Source organism: Mustelus asterias, chromosome 9 (genome assembly GCF_964213995.1).
Source record: "Mustelus asterias chromosome 9, sMusAst1.hap1.1, whole genome shotgun sequence".
NCBI lineage: Eukaryota > Metazoa > Chordata > Chondrichthyes > Carcharhiniformes > Triakidae > Mustelus > Mustelus asterias.
The window spans coordinates 63,959,242-63,985,190 of record NC_135809.1 but is presented as its reverse complement, the minus strand read 5'-3'; the positions used below and the strand labels follow the sequence as shown (position 1 = coordinate 63,985,190).

The window sequence follows — 25,949 nt, the reverse complement described above, 5'->3', positions numbered from 1 at the left end:
TTGGGGGAAGAAGGGATTGGCTTGTGTCCAGATCACCAACAACCTGTCTTGGTCCCTCCATGCCAACATTATAGTTAAGAAAGCCCACCAATGCCTCTACTTTCTCAGAAAACTAAGGAAATTTGGCATGTCAGCTATGACTCTCACCAACTTTTACAGATGCACCATAGAAAGCATTCTTTCTGGTTGTATCACAACTTGGTATAACTCCTGCTCTGCCCAAGACCGCAAGGAACTACAAAAGGTCATGAATGAAGCCCACTCCATTATGCAAACTAGTCTCCCATCCATTGATTCTGTCTACACTTCCCACTGCCTCGGCAAAGCAGCCAGTATAATTAAGGACTCCACGCACCCGGACATTCTCTCTTCCACCTCCTTCCGTCGGGAAAGATACATGTACCAACCAATTCAAGAACAGCTTCTTCCCTGCTGCCGTCAGACTTTTAAATGGACTTACCTTGCATTAAGTTGATCTTTCTCTAAACTCTAGCTATGACTGTAACACTACATTCTGCACTCTCTCCTTTCCTTCTCTATGTACGGTATGCTTTGTCTGTGCGCAAGAAACAATACTTTTCACTGTATGCTAGTACATGTGACAATAATAAATCAAATTTTTAAAAATCAAAATCAAATCACCAGGGTTGAATAGTCTGCCAACACTTTTAGAAATCTTAGAAACCCTACAGCACAGAAAGAGGCCATTCGGCCCATCGAGTCTGCACCGACCATAATCCCACCCAGGCCCTACCCCCATATCCCTACATATTTACCCACTAACCCCTCTAACCTACGCATCTCAGGACACTAAGGGGCAATTTAGCATGGCCAATCAACCTAACCCGCACATCTTTGGACTGTGGGAGGAAACCGGAGCACCCGGAGGAAACCCACGCAGACACGAGGAGAATGTGCAAACTCCACACAGACAGAAGAATGGTCCCTTGGGCAGTTAAGAGTGGAAGGGTCTTCAGCAACTGAGGGGGCCTGTAGCAGAAGCCCAGCATAAGGTTAGCGTCTTTTTAAAGAGGCAAGACAGAAAGACAACCATAACTTTCATTTAGATAGCAACGTTAACATAGAAAAAAATCCTAAGATCCTGCACAAAGGCAGCATCAGACAGGAATGGAGGCAGCATCAAAGGAAACATCAGAAAAGAGTAACTGAAACCTTAGTCCACAATGGGTTTTCAGAAGGATCTTGGATCTGTTTAAAATAAGAGATGTCAAGCTCAGCAGAGCATGGCCCATGGCCAGCAGGGTGACTCTGATCCACACAGCTCAGTCCACGGTTACAGTTTCTGGCTGGACCACCTGGTGGAACTCATCCTCTGGAGGCCGAACAAGAAAAGGCCCAGTTATTGATCCCATTGTTTTTTTTAAAGTTTAAAGTTTATTTATTAGTGTCACAAGTAAGGCTTACATTAACACTGCAATTAAGTTACTGTGAAATCCCCCAAGTCGCCACACTTCGAAGCCTGTTTGGGTCAATGCAACCAACCAGCACGTCTTTTAGAATGTGGGAGGAAACTGGAGCACCCGGAGGAAACCCACACAGACGCGGAGAGAACGTGCAAACTCCACACAGACAGTGACCCAAGTCAGGAGTCGAACTCAGGTCCTTGGCGCTGTGAAGCAGCAGTGCTAACCACTGTGCTATCGTGCCACCACTGGCTGTAGCGTTTCATAGATTTGTTCCCCTTTCCCCCATTGGGCCTTATGTGAGGCTCCAACGTGTGTTTGTGCTATTTTAAAAAACTAGTCAGCTCATCTGGAATACCCTCCCCTAGACCCCTTCATTGTGATTAAATGTATTCCAGGAGGTTTCACACGATTTGTCCCCATGCTCCAGTCAGCCAACACACCCATCCTTGTGACGTACTGCCTTCCTACACCAACTGGAAAGGAAAAAGACTCATTATCCATTTGGACGATGGTTTACCATCAGTCAAATAGTCTTTTTTTTCCCATTTTCAATATTTTTGTAGCTGGTGAAGAGAAATGTTCAAAGAAAATGATATAAAAAACAATTTTTTTAATGTCCCGATGATTTCTTTCTCCTGGGTCGCACACATCAGCGTCCTGAAGATTGATCTTCAATTCTTGGAGATTGCAGGCCAATCCTGCAGGGTTGGCGACCCTACTCTCTGCCTCTCCATCTCACACTTTCCTTCTTTAAAGCGCTGCATAAAATCTACCTCTTTGACCAAGCTTTTGGTCACCTAATCCAGTATCACCTTACGTGGCTCCGTGTTACACTTTGTAATGCTCCTATGGGGTGATTTTGGATAGTTTATTGCAGTAAAGGCACCCTCTAATTATCAGTTGTTATTCATGTGCCCAGTTCACCTCATACTAGCCAGAAGGCCAATGGGAAATCTGTACTCTTGGCTTTTACATAAGAACATAAGACCATAAGAACTAGGAGCAGGAGTAGGCCATCTGGCCCCTCGAGCCTGCTCCGCTATTCAATAAGATCATGGCTGATCTTTTTGTGGACTCAGCTTCACTTACCCACCCGCTCACCATAGCCGTTAATTCCTTTTGTTCAAAAATTTATCTATCCTTGCCTTAAAAACATTCAATGGGGTAGCCTCAACTGCTTCACTGGACAGGAAATTCCACAGATTCACAACCCTTTGGGTGAAGAAGTTCCTCCTCAACATAGTCCTAAATTGTTTCCCCTTATTTTGACGCCATGCCCCCTAGTTCTAGTTTCACCCACCAGTGGAAACAACCTCCCTGCTTTTCAACCTTTCGACACAATGGCAGCTGAATGAGTAATGTCTGCCCTACACCAACCCCCTGACAACTATTAAAGTGATAACTTTCCAGAGACAACCAGGGAGATGGCTGTCAGGAATGCATCATTGGAGAATAGCTCTCTTGCCTCTGAATTGGAAGATTGTAGTTCTGATTGTGACTGGCTGTGTGCTGTGAATGGTTCTCCTTTAGAAGGCCTGTTCAGGTGAAAGTTCTAGATTCTGGGGCACTATTTGAAGAAAGGTCTGTGTGGTGTTAGAACCCTGTAGTCAGGAGCTCTCCCTGAACTCCTCAGACAGTCTCTCAGTGTCGAGGGTGACTTGCTTCCACACTAAAAATGAGTTCTCAGGTGACTGGAGTCTGATGCACAATCACTAGTCTCTGTCAGAGGTGGGCAGACGGTGGTTGGCAGGGCAAGTAGGTGGGATGCCCGGGTTAACGGCCACTTCTTTCGCTGTTGATGTTTGGCTTCAGCTTGCTCTCAGCAGTAAAACTCGAGGTATTCAGCTCCTTCCCAGATGTTTTTCCTCCACTTCAGGCAGTCTTGGGCCAAGCATTTCCAGGTGTCAGTGAGGATACTACACTTTTCCAAGGAGACTTTGAGGATGTCCCTGAAGTATGTTCTCTGCCCTCCTGGGATTCACTTGCCATGCCAAAGCTCTGAGTAGAGCGCTTGTTTTGAGAGTCTCGTGTCAGACGTGTGGATGATGCGGCCTATCCAGCAGAGCTGATTGAGCGTGGTCAATGTTTCGATACTGGCGATGTTGGCCTGAGCGAGAACACCGACAATGGGGCACCTATCCTGCCCATGGATTTGCAGGATCTTGCAGAAGTAGAACTTCTCCAGGGCTGTAAGTCGTCCTTCTGTAAGTCGTCCACCTCTCTGAGCCATTTAGGAGGGTGGGTATCGCTACTACTCTGCAAACCATGAGCTCTCTTCCCCTTCCTCAGATCACCGTAGATAGCACTGGCACACCAAGGTAGTGGTGAACCATATCATTGATGTCTGCTCTTATTGACAGTAAGCTCCCAAGCTATGGAAAAGGGTCCATGTTGTCCAAGGCCTCATTGTGGATTTTGATAACCCAGTGGGTGGGGTGAGTTGGTAGAGGACCTTTGTCTTACAGATGTTTAGTGCAAGGCCCATGCTCTCGGACGCTGTTTTGAAGGTTCTGACAATGGCGTTGAGCTTGATCTTCCAAGTGAGCGCAGGCGAAAGCAGCGTCTGCATACCCTAGTTCAATGACAGAGGATGAGACAACCTTGGATCTGGCCTGCAGATGGCAAAGGTTGAACAGATTCCTGTTTGTTATGCAATTTAGCTCCATTTCAGTGGGGAGCCTGAGGAAGGTGAGATGAAGCATTGCAGCAAGAAAGATCGAGAAGAGTGTTGGCGCAGTGGCATAGCTTTGTTTGACCCCAGTCTGAATGTGAATTGAGTCTGTGGTTGATCTGTTGGTCAGGATCATGGATTGCATGTCATTGTGGAGCAGGTGGAGAATGGTGACAAAGTTTTGGGAACAGTGAAACAGAGGAGAACGCTTCATAATCACTCGCGGTTGACAGTGTCGAAGGCCTTTGTGAGGTCAAAGAAGGCCATTTACAAGGGTTGCTGCTGTTCCTTGCATTTCTCCTGTAGTTGCTGCTCGGTGAAGAGCATGTTCATTGTGCCTCTTAGTGTGTGGAATCCACATTGGGAGGAGCTCTTCAACCACAGGGAGAAGATGACCTTGTGATGACCTTCCCTTTGGCCCCCATTGTGACTGGCTGTGTGCTGTGAATGGTTCCCATTTGGAAAATCTGTTCAGATGAAAGTTTTAGATACTGGGGCACTCTTTAGGGAAAGGACTATATGAATGTTAGAATCCTGTGGTCTGGAACTCTCCCTAAATACAAGCAGATTAACTGGATATTCATCTGCATTGCGGCATGTACTGCATCAACTGTAGTTTAGCGGTAGCTAAGAGTCAGAAAGTTGTAGGTACAGGCCACACTCCAGAGACCTGGGCATATAACCTAGACTGACACTCCAGTACAGTACTGAGGGAATGCTGCACTGTCAGACTTGCTATCTTTTGGAATGACCCATCAACCTTCTAAAGTGGACATAAAACATCCCCAAGGACTATTTCATAAAAGACCTGGAGAGCAGCCCAATATCTCCCCCCATGCCTCCCCCCATGCCTCCACCCCCGCCCCCCCCCCCCCCCCCCCCCCCCGCCGCCCCCCCCCCCCCCCCCCCCCCACAATCTACCTCTGCCCCACCTGGCCAATATTTATACTTCAACACCTAGAAACACCTGATCTGCCCATGTGACTTATTGTTTGTGGGAGCTTGCAGTGCGCAAATTGGCAGCCGTGTTTCCTACATCGCATTAGTGCCCACATGTCCATTGGCTGTAAACCACTTTGAGATGCACTGAGACCAGGTAAGGCGCTATGGCAACACAAGTTTCATCTAGGTGGGTTTCATCTTGCTGTGTGTAAAATGGCTGCCTCATTTTTCAATACCTCTGGCACTTCAAAGTGATTTGACTTGTTTGTAAAGCACTTTGTGCTCTTTCTGGGGACAGAGACAAAGGGGGATATGATCATGTCGTATGATCAACCTTCAACTTTAACCTGCTGCTTTCGACTGGGCGGCAAAGCACTTAACCCCATCAGTGCTGGAAGTTGTATTTTGGAGGTGGATTTGGTTGGTGTATGGGCCTTCACAGAGTCTAGAGATCACAGCTGGTTTTCCCAAAGCAACAGAAGCTCCTTGGAAACATCGCCATCTAGAACATACTAGCAAACACCTGAGCAGGTTCGTCACGGGCAGAGGGGTGAGGATAGTATCATCGTATACAGACAAAGCTCACTTTCTAAATATCCATGGACTTGGCAATGTCAATAAGGTTGAACATATCAGAAAGTTAGCATGCAGGTGCAGCAAGCAATTAGGAAGGCAAATGCCATATTGGCCTATATTGCAAGGGGATTGGAGTGCAGGAATAAAGAAATCTTGCTACAATTGTGCAGACCACATCTGAAACACTTTGTGTGTTTTGGTCTCCATATTTAACAAAGGATACATTTGTATTGAAGGCACTTCAGCGAAGGTTCACTGGATTGGTCCCTGGGATGAGTGGATTGTCCTATAATGAGAGATTGAGTAAAATGTGTTTATTTTCTCTGGAGTTTAGAAGAATGAGGGACAATCTCACTGAAACCTACAAAATTCCAAGGGGCTTTGATAGGGTGAACACTGAGAGATTGTTTCCATTGGTCAGGGAATCTAAAACACAAGGGCACACTCTCAGGATAAGGGCCTGATCATTTAGGATTGAGATGAGGAGAAATTTCTTCACTCAAACGGTTGTGCAAGTTTTGAATTTTCTACCCCAGAGTGTTGTGACCCCTCATTGTTGAATATATTTAAGGCTGGGACCGACAACTTTTTGATCTCTCGGTAAATTATGGGACATGGGGAGTGGGCGGGAAAATCGAGTTGAAGCCCAAGATGAGCCACGATGGTATTGAATGGCGGAGCAGGCTTGAGTGGCCGAGTGGTCTACCCCTGCTCCTATTTCTTGTGTTCACTTCCAACTGTCCTGGCACCCTACGTTCCTACCATTGGCTATTAGACATGTCCGTTCTCAAAGTTCCCCACCCTCCCAACCAACTGGAAAAGGAAGAAACTTTTCATCCTCTGATTGGCTGATTCTAGTTTTCAGTCAAAAGACCTTTATCCTGTCTCCAATGTTTTTATAACGAGCAAACAAACGTCTCTAAAGATAATAAAAATGCACACAATTTATTTTAATTTTCTTGGAAGGTTATCGTCTGCAGTGTTTAGGAGATTAATCTTTAATTCTTGGAGAGTTGGCAAACACAGGTGGACTAAATCCAGCAGATGAGCGTACAGAATAGGAGCAGAAATATCCCATTCAACCCCTCGAGCCTGCTCAACCATTCAATAAAATCATGGCTGATCTGTTTGTAATTCAAGTTCCACATTCCCATTTCCCCCGATAACCTTTCATTCCTTTGCCTAAGGGGAATCAATCTTCCTCCGCTTTCAAAATGTTCAGTGACTCCGCCTCCATCGTCTCCTGAGGCAGAGTATCAAAGTCGCACAACCCTGTGAGACAAAAAAAAATCCTCCTCATCCCTGTCTCAAAAGGGTGACCCCTAATTTTCAAACAGTGTCCACTCTGGACCCGCCCACTCTGGACTTGCCCACTCTGGACCGGCCCACTAGAGGAAACATCATTTCCACATTCACCTTGTCAAGACCATTCATGATTTTATACTTTCAAATCACCCCTCACTCTTCTAAACTCCAGTGGAAACAAGCCAAGTCTGTCTAACGTTTCCTCATAAAACAATTTGCTCATTCCAGGTGTCAATCCAGTAAATGTAATGAGGTTGGGGTTAATTGGTTACCCCTCCACCTCCATGTGACAGCCTGTCTGTCAGGGCTGTGCTGCCTCGACTGAATGACACTGAGCACATCAGAGCCTGTCTCTGTGGGAACAGACAGAAAAATGACTTGAGCAGTTCTTTTGTGACAGCAGATCATAGCGCTGGGAGAAAGGACACTTTACGAGTAAAGTTTAACGATCCATGCTTTCTCTTTCCTCCGCTGCAGATCTGCGCCGGATGACGGCTGGATTCATGGGAATGGCGGTCGCCATCATCCTGTTTGGCTGGATAATCGGGATTCTGGGCTGCTGTTGGGATCGCGGCCTCATGCAGTACGTGGCTGGCTTGCTCTTCCTGATGGGAGGTAAGATTGTGTGCCTGGATCTTCCTAGTCAGGTACTGATGGGATTATCAGGAATCCAAGTCAAGGTTACAGACCAAATACTGCAGATGCTTGAAATAACAGCAGAGAGAGCGTGGGATACAGAGAGAGCGTGGGATACAGAGATAATGTGCATGACTTTCTAGTCCCACCCCTGCAGCATGTTTTCTGGCAGCTTGCCATTGTCTGCTGACGGTTTCTTCCAGTCCCACCAATGACACCAATGATTTGTATGACTTGCCCATTCCGCCACCAGAGAACACGCCACAAAGGGGGGATGGGGGTAGGTGGTCATCTTCGACCTGACTGGAAAATCCTGCCGGTAGGAAGGGCTGGAACATTCCACCTAATGTGTCCTCTTTTGGGGAAGAACATAACTGGAGGCCATCAATTTAAGATAGTCATCAAGAAATCCAATGGGCAATTTAGAGGGAACTTCTTTACCCAAAGAGTCGTGAGAATGTGGAATTCGCTACCATGGGGAATGATCAAAGTGAACAGTATAGCTGCAATTCAAGGGAAGGTAGACAAGCAGATGAGGGGGAAGGGATTAGCCGATTTAAATGTGGAAAGATGGGAGGAACTGTCGTGGAGCATAAACCCTGGCATGGACTGGTGGGGCCGAATGGCCTGTGTCTGTGCCAGATATCCAATATATCAGTGAATGGAGAAGCAGGGTTGATGTTTCCGGTCAATAAAAGGGCATCAGAAAGGATGGGGGGGGGGGGGTTCATTTTGTTTAAGCAGGAGATGCTGGAGATGGTATGACTGGCAGCATCCAGGCTATGAAGGAAGGTTTACAGAACAGATTCAGAGAAATTCCTCCCCTGTTCAGATCAGAAAGGGGTAGTCAACTAAGCTTAGAACAACAGGAACAGCAAAGCTGTTTATTAAACTAAAGGATAATACGCTGTGGGATGAATTTCACTGGAAACAGCAGCAAAATACACAACACAATTGTGGGGATTTACCGGAGGTGCAGAATGTAACTGCCGGAAAAGATGAACAAACTGGGGCTGTTGCTCTGGGAAAGAATAGGCAAAGAACAGGCTTTGCAGATAGAGGTCTCTATAATTCCTAAGGGGTTGAATGCAGTAGAGGTTGAGAAATCACTTTCAACTGTGGGCGAATCCCAAATGAGAATGTGAATATAAGCTAGCCATCAATAAACCAAATAAAGACTCTCTTCACATAGAGAGTGGTGGGGATGTGGAACAGCAGGACATGGAGTAGTTAAATCAAATGGGATTGATGCACTTAAGGGAAGCATGATACAACTTTAGTGGATTCAGGGTTTGAAGGGCTAATTATGATGAGAGGGGTCTCATGAGGAGTATAAAGACTAGCATTGACCTGCTGGGCTGAAGGACCTGTTTCTGTGCTATAGATCCTTCGTGTTAGATATTTAAATAGTTGCAGGATTATTTTAAAAGCTAAGTCACATGATTTGATGGTGATGTCAGCAGGCTGCTGTTTAATTTCAGTTTGTACTCTGTATAAGCAACAGTTCCGAAAATTAACTTGTTGAGTGTTAGTTTGAATTCAAGTGTGTGAACCATATCATTTCCTTTTGTTTCAAACCCCTGATATACTTAGGACATTACACTATGCCTGGTCCCAAACACAGGTATGAACATTTCATATATTCTTAAACACTGACTGAGGCCATTCTCCCACCATGTCTATGCCTGCTCTTTGAAAGAGCAGCCCAATTGGTGATACATTTCCCTTTCTTTCCCCATTGCGCTGCAAATCTTTTCTTCTCAGTTATTTATCCAATTCCCATGTGAATCTGCTTCCACCATCCTTTCAGGCAAGTCGTCAAGACTCACTGCTCGTCTTCCATCTCATTCTTCTGCCAGTTCTCTTCAATGTGTCCTCCTGCTGGGCTCCAGGCTTCTACCTTCTCTGGTCTGAGGAGAACAAGCCCAGCTTCTCCAGTCCCTCCATGGAACTGAAGCCCCCAATCTCTGGTACCATTCTAGATAATCTCTTCTCCGCAATTGTGTAGGGATAAACGGAGTTGCCATGCCAATGTAGAAAGAGCCACTAGGTAATTTGAGAAAAAAGTGTATTAAGAATCATAGAATCCCTACAGTGCAGAAGGAGGCCATTCGGCCCATCGAGTCTGCACCGACCACAATCCCACGCAGGCCCTACCCCCAAAATGTATTCATTTTGATATCAAAATTGTCGTTTAAGTAAAGAAGGTGAAGCAGTGAGGACTGAGATCATCAAGAGCAAATGCAGCAAGACAGTGCTGCTGACTACAAGCCCACAACCTATTACCCCAGCCAAGTTTCTGAGTCTGATCCTAAAGTCACCCGAAGTGTCGATCACGACATATAGGAGTACTATCTAACATATGCGCAAGTTTACTAATTTACCGCTTCGGTCTGGTGTTGTGTCCTTTTTTTCATGGAATAAGAACATTGCTGGCTGGGTCATGCATTTGTTGCCCATCCCTAATTGTCCTTGAACTGTGTGGTTTACTAGGCTATTTCAGAGGACGGTTAAGAGTCAACCACATTACTGTGGGCCTGTAGTCACATGTACGTCTGGAGTCACATGTAGGCCAGACCAGGTAAGGACGGAAGGTTTCCTTCCCTAAAGTAAGCCAGTGGGTTTTTAATGACAATATAATGGTAGTTGTCATGGTCACCATTACTGAGACTTGCTTTATATTCCAGATTTATTAATTCAATTGAAGTTTCACCAGCTGCTATAGTGGGATTTGAATCAGTACTGACAGAGTATTCACCTGAGCCTACTAGATTAGAGATATTACCACTGTGCCACTGCCTCACCCATCTTTTGTGTTGGAACAGCTGCAATTAACCTTGTATGAACTTAACACTGAAGTTCTCAAAATTGTGAAGTGTGTTGAGCAACTTGCTCCAGACAGGGTTGTCATATTGATGATAGGGTACGGTAGCCAATGGTTCTAGTCCCAGGCTAGTAACTCAAAGGTTTTGAGTTCAAATCTCACCACAGTTGGGAAATTAAATTTGGTCAAATCTGATCATTTGAGGCCCGTGCACTAAGTGAAGTTGCCAGATTGCTGCAAAAACCCAATGGGTTCACTAACGCCCTTCCAGGACATCATGTCCTGATCCTGTTTATACATGACTGTAGTCCCACGATACAGAGTTGACTCCTAATGCCCTCAAGGATGGGCAATTAGTGCCAGTGTCTTTCACACTGCAAAAGCAAATGTGAAACATAGTGTGACAATACTGCGCCTTTAAGAAGTGTGTTTGGGTCACGCTTCTTGTGCAGTATCTGTTTTAGCAGTTTTTAAAATTATCGGTGCCCTTCTGTCTATAACTGGCACACTATTGTTACTGCAGCGGCATAATTTCTCCATATTGCTCGAATGTTTGTCCTAATCTGGACTAATACGTTCTGTTGCTTTTAGTGTTCCTTTGGGGTTTTGCAGAATAGCACTTGATTGGGTTGATCGACAGAAAATCAAGTGACTGGGTGGAGCTAGGCTTACACAGAGAACTCAAGCTTAGATGCTGCTTGGAGTTGTTAGGGAGCAGTGCCTCTGTTTCCTCTCTGCAGTTGGAGACTGGAATCTGCCAGGAAGTAAGTCTCTTTCTTTGAGATTCTGCTGTTTGGAGGTGGATCTTTCTCTGAAGGTGGTTGTATGAGAGTCAGAAGACAGGTGTCTGTCTGGATCTCTGTCTGGAGGTGTTAAAAGCTTGGAAATCTTGCATCCATATGAGCATATCTGTTTTTGGTGCTAACAGGTTCTGACGAAAGGGTTTATGTATATGGGGTACTGCTCAAATTGGAACTAAAGAGATAGCTAGCTGTTAAACATAGAAACATAGAACAGTACAGCACAGTACAGGCCCTTCGGCCCTCGATGTTGTGCCGAGCTTTGTCCGAAACCAAGATCAAGCTATCCCACTCCCTATCATTCTGGTGTGCTCCATGGGCCTATCCAATAATCGCTTGAAAGTTCCTAAAGTGTCCGACTCCACTATCACAGCAGGCAGTCTATTCCACACCCCAACCACCCTCTGAGTAAAGAACCTACCTATATCTCCCACCATGAACCTTATCGTTATGCCCCCTAGTAACTGCTACATTCACCCGAGGAAATAGTCTCTGAACGTCCACTCTATCTATCCCCCTTATCATCTAATAAACCTCTATTAAGTCGCCCCTTATCCTCCTCCGCTCCAAAGAGAAAAGCTCCAGCTCCCTCAACCTTTCCTCATAAGACCTACCCTCCAAACCAGGCAGCATCCCGGTAAATCTCCTCTGCTCTCTCTCCAATGTTTCCACATCCTTCTTATAGTGAGGTGACCAGAACTGCACACAATATTCCAAATGTGGTCTCACCAAGGTCCTGTCCAGTTGCAGCATAACCCCACGGCTCTTAAACTCAAACCCCCTGTTAATAAACGCTAACACACTATAGGCCTTCTCCACGGCTCTATTCACTTGAGTGGCAACCTTCAGAGATCTGTGGATATGAACCCCAAAATCCCTCTGTTCCTCCACATTCCTCAGAACCCTGCCGTTGACCCTGTAATCCACATTCAAATTTGTCCTCCCAAAATGAATCACCTCGCACTTATCAGTGTTAAACTCCATCTGCCATTTTTCGGCCCAGCTCTGCATCCTATCAGTGTCTCTTTGCAGCCTACAACAGCCCTCCATCTCATCCACTACTCCACCAATCTTGGTGTCATCAGCAAATTTACTGACCCACCCTTCAGTCCCCTCCTCCAAGTCATTGATAAAAATCACAAATAGCAGAGGACCCAGCACTGATCCCTGTGGTACACCGCTGGTAACTGCTCTCCAGTCTGAAAATTTTCCATTCACCACCACCCTCTGTCTTCTATGAGATAGCCAGTTATTTATCCAATCGGCCAAATTTCCCTCTATCCCACACCTCCTTACTTTCTTCATGAGCCTACCATGGGGAACCTTATCAAACGCCTTACTAAAATCCATGTATACGACATCAACTTCTCTACCTTCATCTACACACTTAGTTACCTCCTCAAAGAATTCAATCAAATTTGTGAGGCAAGACTTACCCTTCACGAATCCATGTTGACTATCACGGATTAAGCTGCATCTTTCCAAATGGTCATAAATCCTATCCCTCAGGACCTTTTCCATTAACTTACTGACCACCAAAGTAAGACTAACCGGCCTATAATTACCAGGGTCATTCCTATTTCCTTTCTTGAACAGAGGAACAACATTCGCCACTCTCCAGTCCTCTGGCACTATCCCCGTGAACACAGTAAGAGTTTTAACAACACCAGGTTAAAGTCCAACAGGTTTATTTTGTAGCAAATACCATTAGCTTTCGGAGCGCTGCTCCTTCGTCAGATGGAGTGGAAATGTGCTCTCAAACAGGGCACAGAGACACAAAATCAAGTTACAGAATACTGATTAGAATGCACAGAGACACAAAATCAAGTTACAGAATACTGATTAGAATGCGAATCCCTACAACCAACCAGATCTTAAAGATACAGACACGTTGTAGGGATTCGCATTCTAATCAGTATTCTGTAACTTGATTTTGTGTCTCTGTGCCCTGTTTGAGAGCACATTTCCACTCCATCTGACAAAGGAGCAGTGCTCCGAAAGCTAATGGTATTTGCTACCAAATAAACCTGTTGGACTTTAACCTGGTGTTGTTAAAACTCTTACTGTGTTCACCCCAGTCCAACGCCGGCATCTCCACATCATGACTATCCCCGTGGACAGTGAGGACCCAAAGATCAAAGCCAAAGGCTCTGCAATCTCATCCCTTGCCTCCCAAAGAATCCTAGGATATATCCCACCTGGCCCAGGGGACTTATTGACCCTCAGGTTTTTCAACATTTCTAATACACCTTCCCTCAGAACATCTACCTCCTCCAGCCTATCAGCCTGTATCCCATTCTCATCCTCAAAAACATGGTCCCTCTCCTTGGTGAACACTGAAGAAAAGTATTCATTCATCGCTTCTCCTATCTCTTCTGACTCCATGCACAAGTTCCCACTACTATCCTTGACCAGCCATAACCTCACCCTGGTCATTCTTTTATTTCTCACATAAGAGTAAAAAGCCTTGGGGTTTTCCTTGATCTGACCCGCCAAGGACTTCTCATGCCCCCTCCTAGCTCTCCTAAGCCTGTTAAGAATTATACTTTGTCATGTTTAAGTGTTTTAATTGGTAAAAGTTATATTAATTCTTTTTGTTACATTCTAACTGTGTTCTTAAATAAAGTTTGTTTTAATGAAAGCTGCTTAGTAGGTTGATTGAATTCTACCTGAAGTGAAACCTTATGCTCATCCTAATGAGGTCTAGGCTAATTTCATACTATACCTTGGAGCTCCTGATCTGGTCCCTGACAATAGAAGTATAGAAAATAGGAGCAGGAATAGGCCATTTGGGCCTGCTCCACCATTCATTATGATCATGGCTGATCATCCAACTCATTAGCCTGTTCCGGCTTTCCCCCCCATAACCTTTCATTCCCTTCGCCCAAGAGCAATATCGAACTCCTTCTTAAAAACATAAAATATTTTGGCCTCTACTACTTTCTGTGGTAGTGAATTCCACAGGCTGACCACTCTCTAGGGGAAGAAATTTCTCCTCATCTCAGTCCTAAAAGGTTTACCCTTTATCCATAGAATATGACTCCTGGTTCTTGACACTCCCACCATCACAAACATCATTCCTGTCTAGTCCTATTAGAATTTTATAGGTTTCTTTAAGATTCCCCCCTCATTCTTCTGAACTCCAGCAAATATAATTCTAACCAACTCAATCTTTCCTCATTCGTCAGTCCCGCCGTTCCAGGAATCAGTCTGGTAAACCTTCGCTGCACTCCCAATATAGCAAGAACATCCTTCCTCAGAAAAGGAGACCAAAACTGTACACAATATTCCAGGCGTGGCCTCACCAAGGCCTTTATAATTGCAGCAAGACATCCCTGCTCATGTCCTCGAATCCTCTCTCTATGAAGGACAATGTACCATTTGCCTTCTTCCATTTGCCTCCACACTGTACCTGGATACTTACTTTCAGTGACTGCTGTACGGGCACACCCAGGTCTCATTGCACCTTCTCTTCTCTTAATTTATGGTCATTCAGATAATAATCTACCTTCCTGTTTTTGCTACCAAAGTGGATAACCTCACATTCTACTGCATCTGCTTGCTCACTCAGCTTGTCCAAATCACACTGAAGCTTCTCTGCATCCTCCTCACAGCTCACCCTCACACACAGCTTTGTGTCATCTATAATCTGAAGATATGACATTTAGTACCCCCCTCTATGTCATTAATACTTAATATATATTGTGAAAGAGAGCAATCAAAAATAAAGCACCAACAATGCAACCAGAATGAAGAATTGGACATACAGGATCCAATCATTAGAGAGGGCCAACCGACTGGACAGTGTAAAACTTCCCATAGATATCAAGGGTTGAAATAGAGCGGTATCTCAAAACAATCACCACCATCAGGGAACAGTACAGCAGAGAGAGTAGAGGCGTTGGTTCTAATCTTCCAAAATGCTTTAGATTCCGTAAAGGTCCGAGCAGATTGGAAAATAATGAATGTAATGCCTCTATTCAAGAAAGGAGGGAGACAGAGAGCAGGAAACCACAGGCTTGTTAGTCTAACATCTGTCGCAGGGAAATTGCTACGAACAATTATCAAAGAGCTTATAGCAGAAAATCATAATTTGATCCGGCAGAGTCAATATGGTTTTGTGGAAGGGAAATCATGTTTAACATATTTATTAGAGATCTTTGAGGAAGTAACAAACAAAATGGATAAAGGGGAATCTGTAGATGTGGCGTACTTTGGATATCAGGAGGATGTTTCAAGTGGTTACCAGGAGGATATTTCTTTTTGTGGTTTTTTGGTGGGGGGGAGAATTATAGCTAGGGGACACAGTTTAAAAATAAGAGGTCTTCCTTTTTAAATGGAGAAGAGGAGGAGTCATTTCTCTCAGAGAGTCCCTAATCTGTGGAATTCTCTTCCACTGAAAGCAGTGGAGGCTGGGGCATTTTATTTGTTCAGGGCAGTTAGACAGATTTCTGATCGAAAAGGGAGCCAAAGGTTATGAGGGCCAACAGGAAAGTGCAACTGGGACCACAACCAGATCTTATCAATGGTGGAGCAGGCTTGAAGGGCTGAATGGCCTACCCCCAAGTCCGATCTTCCTATGTAACTAAGTTGAAGTATCTGGAGAGAAGGCAGGAATAAATGGGTGGGAAGGAGTTCCTAAGGCCCACCTTAATGGAGGTGGGAGGCGGGGAAGGGTGGTGAGATTTATTGGGTTCATTTTCCAGCTCACATCCTTGCTATACACCCGAGGTAATCAGTTATCTCATGGTGGAATGTCAGAGATGGTTAATAACCCACAAAGAACAGCTGACAATCCCCTTCCATCATTCAGCTTCCTGCAGTGGAGCTGCAGAAAACAGCAATAGGCAATCGACACAGCTCTTCAACCAGTGCTTTACTGGAGAACTGTGCACGAGGGAACTCCCCAAACTCCAGCCTACTGATTCTCAGCCAGGTTCTGCTTAGCTTTGTTTGATCACATGGAAAGAAATTAATGGGTCGAGAAGCCTATTGTAAAAGTGCCCTTCCACTTTCCACACACAAGCTGTAAATAGGGAGAGCTGATTTCCAGTTCCGGTAACATGCCACTGATGTGAGTGCTGGGGATGCACGCAATTCACCAGGAAGTCCAATAAGGTCAGCAGTTCTAGGGAAGGTGGGTCACAGGTCACCGCAGACCACATACCAAATCCAATTTGAGCAAAAAGCACAGCTCAGACTATTAAATCCCACCCTCCACATGCCAATCCCAGCACCCATCTACCCACCCACCCTCCACATTGCCAATCCCAGCACCCATCTACCCACCCCACCCTCCACATGCCAATCCCAGCACCCATCTACCCACCCCACCCTCCACATGCCAATCCCAGCACCCATCTACCCACCCACCCTCCACATTGCCAATCCCAGCACCCATCTACCCACCCACCCTCCACATGCCAATCCCAGCACCCATCTACCCACCCCCCCTCACATGCCAATCCCAGCACCCATCTACCCACCCCACCCTCCACATGCCAATCCCAGCACCCATCTACCCGCCCCACCCTCCACATGCCAATCCCAGCACCCATCTACCCACCCCACCCTCCACATGCCAATCCCAGCACCCATCTACCCACCCCACCCTGCACATGCCAATCCCACCACCCATCTACCCACCCCACCCTCACATGCCAATCCCACTGTTTGAAGTCAATCGCATGGGTCTAAGTACCAAGCCCTCATGTCTATACATCAGTAACTGTGCCAACATTCCGATTTCAGTCATTTTGCTCATATTCAGCTCTATCCAGAAGCTAATAGGAGTTTAGAGATGAGTAACAAAGCTGATCCCTCATGCCAGCAGCGGGAACTATATGAAATTGTTGTATGTTCAGGGAAATGTACAAAAGAGATCACTCAGAGACCACCTTACTGCACAATACTTTCAGATAGACCAGGACATGTAGGCTTGGTGAGTAATGACTCAACTAACTCCTCTTGGACACTTTGAGCTCCCTGTTCGGCACATTCTATCCCACATGCAGCACCAATGACACATACTTGATTGCTTTTTACAATCTGTAAGAGGTGAGAAAGTCATTAAGATAGTGACACTGGCTGAAGCCACAGGGCTCGTATATCACAATCTTCTGAAATCACATTTTCTTTTTCACTGTGGGATTATGGATAAATCTATTATCTGTTTTCCAGGTGTTTGCCTCTTAACAGTTGATGATATCGATATTTAGAAAGATCAGAATAGGAAATAAATGCTCTCCTGCAATGAATTGAGATCATTGCAGTGCTGGGGAAGTGGACTCAGTACTCAGTCCGGGAAGCTGGGGTGGTCAAGGTTCTGGGTGATGCTGCTCCTGTTACAGGCAGACAAAGCAGGGTTTATTTGAAAGATCTATTCAATCCGTCAGCAAAACTTCCAAAATCCCGACAGACTCAATATTCCAAAAATAGGGCCCCGATCCTTCAGGTTTTATTAATCTTCAGCATTTGAAGCAAACAGTCTCCAGCTTAACGGCCGAGGCATTTCTGCATAAACATGTCAGGTTTTTCAATCCCCCTGTCCATTTTTGAATAATCCCCTTATCTCATTAATTACTGGAATTCTAATTAAATGCGTTCCTGTGTGTACCTGGTCTATTTTCCTCAATGGATTATTCCCATCTAATTAAATTGATTGATCGATACGTCAAAAAATCCAGAAAAAGAATTGTTAACATACATGGATTCAGAGACATAACCAAAAGACCTTGAAAGAGGCCAATCATTGCATGTAAATCTTTACATGCATTCTAGCCATCAATCCCACATCACACGCTGTGTTGCTTTGTTTGAAATTCATCCTGTCAAGTTGAAGAGTTGTGGGAGATTCCTGCTGAATACTGAATGAATTATCTAGTTCTCCCAGATACTGTTTCCAATCTGACATACCACTGTCCCACTTAATCGCAGTGCTGTTTTGCTGCCAGCACAAAGGTCAATATCGATTCCAGGACAATTATTGAATACTACTGTGCATCTCGCACCCGGATAGCCTACATTGACCACAGAGGAGCTTCCTTTCCCAGATAGGGCAAGTGGGCAGTGAGTTGACAGCATGAGTCAAAGTCCTGAGTGGCCTGGGCAGTGTAGAGAGGAAGAAACTGCTCATGTTGGTGGAATAATGGAGAATCAGAGGACACTAATTCAAGGGGCTTTTTATAAATTATTTTACGGGGGATGTGGGCATCGTTAACTAGACAAACATTTATTGCCCATCCCTAATTGCCCTTGAGAAGATGATGGTGAGCTGCTTTCTTGAACAGCTGCAGTCCATGTGGTGTAGGTACACCCACAGTGCTGTTAGGGAGTCCGTACCAGGATTTAGCAAAGGAACGGCGATATATTTCCAAGTCAGGAATATGAGCAGCTTGGAGGGGAACTTCCAGGTGGTGGTGTTCCCATGTGTCTGCTGTACTTTCTAGATGGTAGAGTCCACGTGTTTGGAAGAAGCCTTGGTAGTTGCTGTGCATCTTGTAGATGTTGCACTATAATTGCATAGGAGTGGAAGTGGAAATGACTAGGGTTGGGAAGCATTTTCCGATCAGGGCCAGTGTGATCTCCTGGACTCGTTTCGATCGCCTCAGGGGGTCGGAGAGGAATTTCCCAGATTTTTTTTCCCCATATTGGCCCTGGGGTTTTCACTCTGGGTTTTCGCCTCTCCCTGGAGATCACATGGTCTGAAATGGGGGGGTGGGGGTGAGTTAATAGGTTGTGATGAACAAAGCATCGTAGCTGTGAGGGACAGCTCGGTGGATAGGATATTAGTATGTAGATAGGCTGGAAAATTGGGCGGGGATCCTGGATTCAGGATTCAATCCTGGACCGGGGAGTGGCGCGGGCTTGGAGGGCCGAAGGGCCTGTTCCTGTGCTGTATTGTTCTTTGTTCTTTGTTCTTTGTTCTTGAGTGTGCTGGAAGCAAATTCTACCAATGCCTTGAAAAGAGAATTGGATAAATAAATCAGGTCTCGGTGGAAAAGGCGGAAGAATGGGACTAGATGTGACACAATGAGCCAAATGCTCTCCCTGACTTTGTGATCCTTCTATGAATCAATGAGAGGCCTTCCGGCAGCACTGGGAGTTGAAGCTGCTCCAATTGATTATTGACCCTTTCCAGAGATTGGCAGAGCTGTCAGGAATACAGAATTAATCAGACTGACCTGGACATGTGGGAACAAATCCTATACTGTAGCCCCGGCAACTCACCACCACCTACTCAGGGGCAACTAGGGATGAGCAATAAATGCTGGCCAGCCAGCGACGCCCATATCCCACAAATTACTAAAAGAAAAATTTCCTTCCCTAAAGGGCATTAGTGGACCAGATGGGTTTTTATGACAATCGATGATAGTTTCATGGTCAGTTACTGAGGATAGCTTCCAGAATTGGCCTCAGTGCCCCTTATGGTAGAAAGTAGATCATTGTGGTTGGCCCACCTACCCTTATTGGAAGTGATTGGCTGTGAGGGGAGGATTGCAATGCCATCTATAACTAACCAGTCAGAGCTTTCATGTGTAATGTGGATGCTGTTTGTCAGATGGGGGTGAGAGAAGTGGGTAGGAGTGGGGGGGTGGGGGAAACAGAGTGAGGAATCATAGAATAATACAGTGAAGAGGAGGCCCTTCGACCCATTGAGTCCGCACCGACATATTAGAAACACCTGAACTCCCACCTAATCCCATTTGCCAGCACTTGGCTCATAGCCCTGAATATTATGATGTGCCAAGTGCTCAACCAAGTACTTTCTAAAGGATGTGAGGCAACCCGCCTCTACCACCCTCCCAGGCAGTGCATTCCAGACCGTCACCACCTTCTGGGTAAACAGGCTTTTCCTCACATCCACCCTAAACCCCCTGCACCTCACCTTGAACCTATATTCCCTGCTGACTGACCCTTCAAATAAGGAGAACAGCTGCTCCTTACCCACTCTGTCCATGTCCCTCATAATCTTGTACACCTCAATCAGGTCGCCCCTTCTCTGCTCCAGAGAAAACAACCCAAGCCTACCCAATCTCTCTCCATAATTTAAATGTTCCATCCCAGGCAACATCCTCTGCACCCCCTCCCGTACAATCACATCCTTCCTATAATGTGGCGACCAGAAGTGTGCACAGTATTCTAGTTGTGGCCTCACCAAAGTTCTAGACAACTTCAACATAACTTCCCTGCTTTTGTAATCTATGCCTTAATTGATAAAGGCAAGTGTCCCTTGTGCCTTTTTCACCGCCCTACTAACATGCCCTTCCGCCTTCAGAGATCTGTGGACAAACACGCCGAGGTGTTCCACAGAACTTCCTCACATCCTACCATTCATTGAATACTTCCTTGTCAAATTACTCCTTCCAAAGTATATCACCTCACAGTTTTCAGGGTTAAATTCCATCTGCCAATTATCTGCCCATTTGACCATTCCACCTATAACTTCTTGTAGCCCAAAGCACTCCGCCTCACTGTTAACCACCCGGCCAATCTTTGTGTCATCCGCAAACTTACTAATCCTACCCCCCACAAAGTCATCAATGTCATTTATATAAAAGATGAATAATAGGGGGCCCAACACAGATCCCTGTGGTACGCCACTGGACACTGGCTTCCAGTCACTAAAGCAGCCTTCTGTTATCACCCTCTGTCTCCTACAACTGACCCAATTTTGAATCCACTTTATCAAATTACCCTGTATCCCATGTGCATTTGCCTCTTTATAAGTCTCCTATGTGGGATCTTGTCAAAGGCTTTGCTAAAATCCATGTAAACTACTCCGACTGCACTACCCTCATCTACACACCTGGTCACTTCCTCAAAAAATTCAATCAGATTTGTTAGGCATGACCTCCCTCTGATGAAGCCATGCTGACTATCCCTGATTAAGGGCTGCCTCTCCAAGTGGAGATAAATGTCCTCGTTCAAAAGTTTCTCCAATAGTTTCCCGACCACTGCCGTAAAACTCAGTGCTCTGTAGTTCCCTGGCTTAATTCGACAACCCTTCTGAAATAGTGGAACCACATTAGCTGTTTGCCAGTCGTCTGGCAGTACCCCCCCCCCCCCTTCCGTGGCCAGAGAGGAATTGAAAATTTGGGTCAGAGTCCCTACAATCTCCTCCCTTGCCTCCCACAGCAGTCTAGGACACAATTCATCCAGACTGGAAATTTGTCCATTTTTAAAGCTGCCAACACCTCCAGTACCTTGTCCTTCCCTATGTCAATTTGCTCAAGAACCTCACAGTCTCTCTATGAATTCCATACCTTCACACTCATTCTCTTGGGTGAAGACGGATATGAAGTATTCATTCAACATCTATCCCTTGGCCCCCTAATGGACTTTACTCTTTCCCTGGTTATCCTCTTCCCATTGATATACTTATAGGAGATCTTGGGATTTTTTTCTACTTTTATCAACCAGAGCTTTCCAGTATCCCCTCTTTGCTCTCCTAATTGCTTTCTTAAGCTCCATCCTGCACTTTCTATGCCTCACTAATGCCTTCACTGATTTGCTCCCCTTGTACTTTTTAAAAGCCTTTCTTCTCCTTCTCATTGTATCCTGAATATCTCTGGTCATCCATGGTTCTCTGAGCTTGTTACTCCTTCCTATCACCTTAATGGGAACATGCTGGGCTTGTAGCCTCCCCACTTCCTTTTTGAATGCCCCCCACTGCTATTCTGTAGATTTTCTGAGGAGAAAAACATCAGTAAATGAAAGGATGTTAAACATACCATCCCATAACCCCATCCTCCCAGAGGTTTCCCCCGTTCCCACCCAGTGTTCACAGGTGGGCCCTGGGTCCTCATACCGATCAGAAGCAGAAACCCTGACTGACTAGTTCTTCACCTATGCTGAGGTCAGTCTGAGGACCCGTGCTGGAAGCCAGCACAGTCTGGGGGATCAGACTGTGATTCTGCAGTGTACATTTACCCTCTATTAGAGAGTCCTTGCTGTCAAACTGAATGTAATCTTGGTGATTCGCTCTCCAAGGTTCTGAAAGTTCAATTTCTAGATTCCACTTTGCTTATTGTCGATGAATTAAAGTCAAAATCCAATTGATAACATTTCACAAAAATATAGCATTTATTTCTCACTCAGTGAGTAATGATATTCAGGACTGGCCATTCTGCATGTGTTTAAACAAACACAATTCCAAGTGATTGATTCTGAAAGCTACAAAAAATCATTAGACACACTTCTCCATCGATGACTCAATCGCGAGCAGCACACATTCATCCGCACTGTTTCCAACAGCCAATGTGCCACTCATTCCCAGCAAACACAAAACAGCCAAATGAATCATTTCGACCTGAGATATTTGAAAGGGAAAGATAGTGTCAGAGCGCATTGCAATCACCCAATAACACCTGGGAGGATGGCGTGTGTGTATTGATTCCTTTAAGGGTGTGTGTCAGTGTGTGTGTCAGTGTGTGTGTCAGTATGTGTGTGTGTCAGTGCGTTAGCCTGTGTGTGAGTGTATCAGTTTGTGTGAACCATGTGAGTTGTGCGACTATTTTACATTTTCTTCAGGTGCTAGTGTTTCCTCCCGGAGCAGTGAGTACCATGCGTTTTTGGCATTTTCTGGTCCTCAGTTGCTACTGATCACCCCCCCCCCCCCCTTTATACCTCAGCCGTCAGAAACCTCCCCTTGCCCGACTCTTCCGGGAGAGGCTGAGAGGAGGAAGGAGGGTATGTTTGTGAGAGTGAGGGGTGATGGATTGAAGGGAAATGATAGAAAGAAAGAGGGTGGTGAGTGAGAGAGAGGGGAAAACAAGCAGGAGAGTGTGTGGTAGAGAGGTGAGTGACAGAAGCTGTGGTGGTAGGACTGGAGAGAGAGGAGAGGTTAGAGAAGGGATGGGGAGAGAGGGGAAGGGGATAGGGAAGGGATGGGATGTGTGTGAGGGAGGACATGATGGGAAGAGGGAGAATGTGGGGAATTGAAGAGTATAGGAGGAGGGAGGCGTGGGGGAGGGAAGAAAGTAGGAGAGTAGTTGAGAGGAGAGTGGAGAGGTGGAACGTTGAGAGGGGGAGACAGGAGAGAGGTATCTTAACTAGGATGATTTGTTGGTTGGTGATCAGTAGTGGGAGGGCCTCACTGATTTTGTTCATCACCAAACTTAGATTGAGCAGAGCTTCCTCTGTGCAGATTGGAGATCAAACCTTCCAATCTTCATGAATATCCCATTAGAAAGAACATATTGATAAAGTTCATGGAGATTAGAGAACTGTGCTCTGGTTTCCATGGTGATCTCTCTGTCTTGTGTATCACAGAGAAACCCTACTAAGCGATTGAATGTCACACATTATCACGTGATCTGGGGAAGAACCAGAAGCTGTGACTATTCAACAAACCCTCCTTTTCCTCTCTGTCTCTTCACAGTACACCCTGGTGTGGAATGGCTAAGGGGTAGGCACTCGGCCCCTCAAGCCTGCTCCGCCATTCAATAAGATCATGGCCGATCTGATTGTAGCCTCAATCCCACATTCCCATCTACCCCGATAACCTTTGCTTCCTTTGTTAGTCAAGAATCTATCTACCTTTGCCTTCAGAATATTCATTGACCCTGACACCATCGTGCTTCAGGGAAAAGAGTTTCAAAGACTCACGGCCATTTGAGAGAACAAAATTTCTCTTCATCTTCGTTTTAAATGGGAGACCCCTTGTTGGGTCTTTAAATCTGTATTTAAAATGGTGCCCCCTCATTCTAGTCTCTCCCACAAGGGTAAACATCCTTACAGCATCTGTCATGTCAAGTCCCCTCAGAATATGTTTCAATCTGATCTTCTCTCATTCTAAACTCCAGGGATGCTTTCCTCGTAAGAACCCCAACCCCCAAACTATTCAAGGGTTCCGTGTGTTTATCTTGCAGCTATGGAGATGGGACTGTCCCAGCATCCACAGTGGTGGTGGTGAGCACTCTTTATTAACCCCATAGGGTCTGACCTTGCAGTAGAGGATTTTAAATGTTCCGAACAGACTTACTCCCACATGCTCCCTCAGGTCATAGAAAGCACGAGAATCACCGATAGGCAAGAATTTGATTGTTTGGTGGAGGGGATTGCTGCCTCACGCCAAGCTGCCCCAGCCTGACTTGGGCTCCTGATGCATTGCTCTCATGGCTTCTATTGCAGGATCCATTGGCAATAAGAAGCCCAAGTTAAAATTAAAGTTTATTTATTAGTCACAAGTCAGGCTTACATTAACACTGCAATGAAGTTACTGTGAAATTCCGCGAGTCACTACAGTCCAGCGCCTGTTCAGGTCAATGCACCCAACCAGCACATCTTTCAGATTGTGGGAGGAAACCAGAGCACCCGGAGGAAACACACACAGACATGGGGAGAACGTGCAGACTCCACACAGATAGTGGACTAATTGAACCCGGGTCCCTGGCGCTGTGAGGCAGCAGTGCTAACCACTGTCTCACTGTGCCGCCCACCAATACCCAAATTACTGGACATTGATCAGGAGTTGGTGAAGCTAATTATAGCCTCACTTACTGCTCTCAAAGGAAAATTGATTGAGAAGAGGAAGTAATAGAGGGTGACTATTCCTTTAAAAAGTCTATGCCTTCTGACAGTGTATGGTCATGGAGTGAATCATTGGGAGAAGACCACATCGGAACATTGTAGCTTCAATCCTCACTACCAGGATTTGAGCACAGAATCCAGACTGGAAACTCAGTGTAGCAAACGAGTAACACTTGTAAAGGAAGCATTTTGAGAGCGATAGGGAAAGGACGGCCCAGTAGGACTAATGGATTGCTCTTTCAAAGAACCATGATGGACAGATTGGCCTCCTTCATCACTTCACAATTCTATCATTTCCACCTAACTTTGGGTGTGATGTCAAACTGAGTCTGTCTGCCCAAGAAGCTGGATGTTGGAAAGGCCTCACTCCATTGCCAGAAGGAACTGCAGAGAATTCTGTCCCGACCAAACAAAGACTAAATCAGTTTACCTGAACAGTCATCTCATTGCTGTTTGTGGGATCTTGTAGCCTAGTATAATGTGACTGGAAAAATTCCACTGCAACACAAAGTGATTCTCCTTGAGTGATACAGCGAGATTTTTAAAAATATTGACTCCATGGAGTCACTTTGTAACTAGTTACAAAACTAATGCACAGAGTGGACCAGGTAAACCTTCAGCTATCTCCTTGCATGCTCCAAAAAACAAATTCAAATTAAATCCAATTCATAGTCTCCACAAGAGAGAAATACAAGATCCAAGCTGACAAGAAAAGGCATTGCACCTGAGCTTGGGTTTGATCTGACACTTGATCTTTGCCAAAAAGCCAAGAAGCGATGAAGTAAGATGCTTTTTAAGTATAAGACTTTCTTTCAGTGGCTTACAACAGTGATACCATCATACAGGTCAGAACTGCTTTGATGTAACCTCACCTTCATCTTCAGCTGTCTGTGTCCAGTATCTGTCCGTACTCAGCCTATGATGGTACAGACCAAAGAGAGAGACGATCAGACACTGGCCTCAATGAAAAGATTAAAAATAGATTGATGTAGGAAAAAGTAGTCGAGAGATTGAATGCAGCTGAGTAGTCTAGAGGAGAGCACACATTTGACACCCACCCTGAGTGATTTCTCTCTAAAAGACAGGGACCCTGGTGAATTTCAGTTCCTCTGCACTCGGAGTCCTTACCCCTCCCCCCAATGACCCATAGAATCCATAGAATCATAGAATCCCTACAGTGCAGAAGGAGGCTATACAGCCCATCGAACCTGCACTGACTCTCCAACAGAGACTCC

The 25,949-nt window shown here is 45.5% G+C and overlaps 1 protein-coding gene and 1 pseudogene across 1 annotated transcript in view; one reads left to right on the top strand and one right to left on the bottom strand.

Annotated features, from left to right (window-relative positions):
• The window catches only part of tmem178bb (transmembrane protein 178Bb), a 428,056-nt gene that overhangs the window by 376,654 nt on the left and 25,453 nt on the right, over positions 1 to 25,949 (top strand). The window contains exon 3 of the mRNA XM_078220293.1: positions 7,399 to 7,536. Coding sequence (XP_078076419.1) covers positions 7,399 to 7,536 — 138 coding nt within the window. The remainder of the gene's footprint in view (positions 1 to 7,398; positions 7,537 to 25,949) is intronic.
• Positions 25,273 to 25,492, bottom strand: LOC144499331 (U2 spliceosomal RNA; annotated as a pseudogene).